The sequence below is a fragment of the Vigna unguiculata genome, chromosome 9 (assembly GCF_004118075.2).
Source record: "Vigna unguiculata cultivar IT97K-499-35 chromosome 9, ASM411807v1, whole genome shotgun sequence".
Lineage (NCBI taxonomy): Eukaryota > Viridiplantae > Streptophyta > Magnoliopsida > Fabales > Fabaceae > Vigna > Vigna unguiculata.
In genome coordinates, this window is record NC_040287.1 from 33,701,033 (window position 1) to 33,706,715 (window position 5,683).

The 5,683-nt window shown below is 32.5% G+C and overlaps 1 protein-coding gene across 1 annotated transcript; it reads right to left on the minus strand.

Moving 5' to 3' along the window:
- Window positions 1-3,161: 3,161 nt before the first annotated feature.
- Window positions 3,162-5,683, minus strand: LOC114164181 (probable N-succinyldiaminopimelate aminotransferase DapC). Its single transcript, XM_028048744.1, has 2 exons — window positions 5,428-5,683; window positions 3,162-4,539 (listed from the first exon to the last, which is right to left on the minus strand). Exons 1-2 carry the CDS (start codon window positions 5,632-5,634, stop codon window positions 3,391-3,393), a joined length of 1,356 nt encoding a protein of 451 aa, XP_027904545.1. The 5' UTR covers window positions 5,635-5,683; the 3' UTR covers window positions 3,162-3,390.

Consider the following 5,683-nt stretch of genomic DNA (forward strand, 5'->3'; position numbering starts at 1 on the left):
CATAAAAGAATACATTCTTTTTTATATGCATATAGTTTATACAATATTAGTAATATCTCAACAATTTTTTTAAAATTAAAGATAATAAAAAACTTATTTAAAATCAATAATATATGAAAAAATTAAACGAATTTGTGTTATTATTTATTAAAAAATGTTAAATAAAATGAATTAGGATAGTTTAATAAATAATTTTGTATAAAAGTACTCAAAAAGTAATTTTTTAAATATATACTTTAATATAAATTATTTTATTAATAAATAAAAACATTTCATTTTAAATTTGTTTTAATCATCCCAAAATTCGTTTGATAAGGTACTACATGATACTCGTAAAAATACTATCTTTCCTTTTTCTCATTACTTGCAATGGATGGAAGAAGTGAAAGAAAATTCCAAAGTTGCTTCACTAATGTTTGGTCTTTACCCTTCTTTGGATCTTCATTATCATCAACCTTTTTTTGTTTCTTCCACTGGGTTGGCACAAAAAATAAGTACCTAAGCTCAGCATTTTCCAATGCTAAGGACATAATAATAGATATAAAGCAGAAACCAACTTAAATGCATTCATGCTATGTCACGTGTATACACTTTACTTTTATTCATGTAACATGTAATTCTACTTTTGATACATGCTCTGTTTTCAAATTTCAAATCTTCTCCTTTGTGGTTGAGCATTCACAATTGGGTGCATTGAACATCACTAATTTATTTGTAACTCTTATAGTTGGGTGGTTCTTTTACTCACTCTTTTCTACTCTGTTGTAAGTTCATTGTAGGTTTCCACATCAGTGAGAATTCTGGTCAAGTCAAATACGAGTGAATTAAAGTTTAGATTGGAAAGGAATGGAAAAAAAATTAAGTTAAAAGTATTCAGAAATGAAATGTTTTAAGGGATTTGGTCAACATATTTGTAATATGAGATTCATTAATTAATTGGATGTAGTTATCCATGATCATAACAAGTTGCATCCAAGTGGATGGTTGGAATGATGAAGAAACAAAGATGATTGATGAGTCCATGTGAAAGTCCCTTGTGAATCAAGAATGTGTGCATGTTGGGCCCTTACTGACAGATCAAATACTTAAAAAGTTTTTTCTGCATAGTTGTATTATAGAAACAATTAAGAATTTTAGTTGAAGAAAAGTTCCACTTCACAAATTAATAAAATACTACCCATGTCATATATTTCCATATATTTTTTATTCTGACCTTATTTTAACAAATTAAAGTTTGAAATTTATATATTCTTTTAGAAGAAAATATATGTGGAGTTTAATTTCTCTTCAAATAGAATGTTCAGTGTTACTTTTTGGTAGATATTACAATTTCTCTTCATTATTTTTCCATTACTATTATTCAAAACATGTGTGGTGGTCGTTTTCTTACTTGTGTATAATTGAGATAATAAAATATATAAGAAAGTTGGTTATTTGTAGCTTTCAAATATACTTAAAGATAAAATAAATAAATGATATGTTTACACTTACACTAAACAAAAACATTCCCTATTATATGTTTCTATATACGTTGAGAAAATTCTGAGATACCTTTCATTAGAAAAAAAAAAAAAAAAAGAGGCTAATAATACTAATTCTACTTATCTTTACAGATTTTTTGTTTAATTAAAATTAATATATTAATACAAACATGATAATCTATTCATGTTGTTTTGATAGATTATATTATGTTAACCAACTATACAAAATTGTAGATCAAACCTCAATCAGGAAGTGATTATAACAGCAAACCTTATGAAGAGTGAGGTTCATTTATAATGTTATATACAATTGAAGATATGTTTTATTTTTATCTCCTTGAATTTCAAACAAAGATATTGAATAAATTAAGTTGGAAAAATGTTTAAATTTGATTGTGTAAAAAGAAGAAAAGAAAAGCAACTTTCATAAAAGATATCGTAGATTATTAAAATTATATATTAATATTTATAGTAAAATTGATAGATAAGATAACAGATGGGAAACAAATAACCACTCAACACATCCGTGAGAATAACTAATAATTGGTGAAGTAACATGAAAATTCAATTATTTTATGAAGGAATAGAATGAAAAAAAAAAAAAAAAAAAAGAGGAAATTTGAATACAACTTTTGTAATGTAATGAATGCCACGAGGAAAAGATAAAGAAAAACAAAAAATATGTGGCTGTAAAAGGGTGCAATAATACTGCGATACAAACTTGTAAGTTGTAACTATCAAGTATGCTTATCCTGTCTTCCGTTACAAAGTACAAATAATTCACACTTCATTCATACTGTTTACATATAACGTTGCTTACTCTACCACTAATCTTGTAATACTTCCCTTTATGTCAGATACGGTTCTAGGATATGAAAGACCTCAAACAAAGAATGAAACTTTTTTTGAGAGTTTTTTTTCTAGAGACTTAAAACAAGTAGTACTAAAAATAAATTTTGAATTCTTTTAAGGCCTAAAACAATTAATTCTAAAAAAATTTGTAACCCTTTTCTTTAGACCTAGAAAAGTTTACTTGCTTGGGCCTTATTATTATTGTTATTACAAAAACCAAGTATCTTCCAAAGACAAACCCACGCTTGGATGAAGCTAAGTGTTTATGAGTGATGATTGATGAGTCAAATCCAAATGGTTGGGATATTGTCATTATCTCTCTTCTTACATTAGTTGCAGGCTATAGAAGGAGTACAATTTGATGGATTATGATTACTGGTTGATAGATATAGTTGTGCCAACTGTGTTTATATGATGTTGCCTTCTCAAATAATATTGATGTAAACAACACTCTCATTCACTTCCCTTTGCTTCTTAAACATCATTCTCCCTAAACGATTCATCACTGTCTATGTTTTTTCCACTTCCTAATACGGACAATTTTTCTTCACTAGATATTAGGTCCTATTCAAAGTTAAATTGGTTTAGTTTGAAATTTAGAGGTGTTAACGCCTGAATGGAAACACAGAATCATAGGATGAGAATTAGGAAAATAAAAACAAAAACAGTTGAACATCAATTACTGTCGTTTGATAGGAAAGCACAACAGGTCTACCCTCCTAGAGATTATAACCCTCCAAATCTTTAAGGAAATAATTAAGAGTCATGTGTGATATTGATTCCTTGCAACCAAACTAAAGGAAGAAAAGGCATAAGAACCAGGCGATAAGATTCAGTAAAGACATGATCATGGTTGATGAAAATGCATCCCACAAATGTAGAAAGTTAAACAAAACAAATCCGAATGGTAGGTAGGCATGATTTCTAGATACTAAAGACTGCAGGGCATTCAGTTCAATAAACCAGAAATTATTACAATCCTACATTTGGGATTTTATAAAGCTAAATTAATGTCTTCGATCCAACACATATCACAACTTGTTAATATGCGTTGGGATCATTTTTTAAGCTTCTCTTTCATCCTCTCAACAGCAGACCTAATAGTTCCCTCATCCTTTGCAAACGTAAATCTGACAAGATTCTTTCCCTCTTCTGGATTCAAGTAAAATACACTGGTAGGAATTGCCACTACTCCCACCTCCTTAACTAGATATTCACAAAATGCAATATCATTTTCCAGTCCAAAAGGGGTGTGATCTACAACCACAAAGTAGGTTCCACTGGATGGGAATACCTTGAAGCCAACGGCCTTCAATCCCTCGACCAAAATAGCTCTCTTTGCCATATAATCCCTCTTCACCTCTTCATAGTAAGTGTCTGGTGCTCTCAGAGCTACCGCAGCAGCACATTGAAAAGGATGGGAGGTTGCAAAAGTAAGGTATGCGTGTGCCTGACGCACTCCCCATGTTAAGTGTGGGGGTGCTATTGCCCAACCAATTTTCCATCCGGTTAAGGAGAATGTCTTTCCCAAGGAATTCATTGTCACTGTCCTTTCGAACATTCCAGGCAAAGAAGCTATCGAAATGTGCTCCATATCAAAAGCTAACTTATCATAGACCTCATCAGTGAAAACCAGAACATCATTCTCAATGCAAAGAGATGCAATGCAATCAAGCTCCTCGCGAGTGAACATCTTTCCAGTAGGGTTGTGAGGTGTATTTAAAAGAATGGCACGGGTATTCTTTGAGATGATGGACTTCAGCTCTTCGATAGGGACAGCAAAATCTGGAGGGCGCAGAGTAACGGTTTTGACTTTTGCACCGGCCATGGACAAAGTGGCCTCATAAGAGTCATAAAATGGAGCAAACAGAATAACCTCATCACCGGGATTTATTAATCCTAGTATAGTTGCAGCAATAGCTTCAGTGCATCCAGATGTAACAGTAACCTCCTTTTCAGGGTCTACCACTAATCCAGTATCTTTCTTAAATCTCTCAGAAATGGCAATGTTAAGGTCTGGAACTCCATAACCCCGGGCATACTGGTTTTTCCCATCCCTGATTGATTGAATGGCTGCTTCCTTTACAAATTCTGGACCATCAAAGTTGGGAAAGCCTTGACCAAGGTTTATGGCTCCATGTTTGATGGCAAGCAAGCTCATTTGAGTGAAGATTGTTGTCTGAAATTTCTCTAAGCGCTTTGCAATCTGACAAAATCAACAAGAATTAAAGTAAGCATGCAGTTCAACTATGAGCTCTGAAATTCTCATACATATCACGTTTTCTTTTAGCCATTATTTTGGTCTGTAGATTCCAAGTACAAAATACAACCAAACTCTCTCTTCCCCAAACCCTCCTCTTTTTTACCAATATACAATCTTAGGTCCTTGCACTACAAGGTAATAGTTTTATTCACAGAACATGTTCAGACAAACCTTTTCACAAACTCTGTTAGGAAATGAAATTAAGGCAAATAAGTTAAACAAATTTGAACAAAGTATTTAATTTTAGCTTTTGATAAAACTTTTATTTATTTTGCCTTCTTATTTTCTTCTTCTTCTTCAAGTATATGTGAAAAAAGTTATCCAAACATACCCATAGAGATGAATATAAATTGAAACTCAATTGTAGCAAAAAACAACTTTCACCAAACAACTAAGTAATTCAAAAGGGACATGAATATAAAATAGATATATTCTACGGTACTCTCCGAAATTTAAAGATCCTGATAATGTTACCGGGAAACTCCCCCCTCCTTCAATCTCTTCCTTGGCGCGCCCAAACCCATTCATCTATTGCCCAAAAACACAACTTTACCAAAACCCTTAAATTTGTTTTGGGCACATAGCAACTCTATAAATCAAATGAAACTGAAGAACAAGGGTGAATTAAAATGCGGGAGTGTCCCATTCCATATGTAAACGAACACCGCAGCGTGATGTAAATTGTAAGAAAAAGGTAGTAAGCAGAAAAACAAAAACAAAAACTGAGATAAAAAGATAATTCGATTCACATTCAGACATCTAATTTAACTAAGAACATTAAAATATTGATGCATGGTAAAGGAATCTGAAAGAGGGGAAAATACGACGAACTTGCAAAGGTTGAGGCGTTTTGTGGGTGACGGTGTCGTTCTGAGCGGGAACAGTGGACATGGTGGCGGCAATGGAAGATGGGAACTTTGGGGTCAGAGAAAAAGAGGGTGCGATAACGCTGTGGAAGTGATTTGAAAAGCCTAAGAACTTTGATGAAGGCGTGAATCTCATGAGTACATATGGGGAGTTAGCATACACCTGCTGCATTCGAGTCCAATTTGATTCTTTCTACTAAACTTTATACCGGAATGCTTCA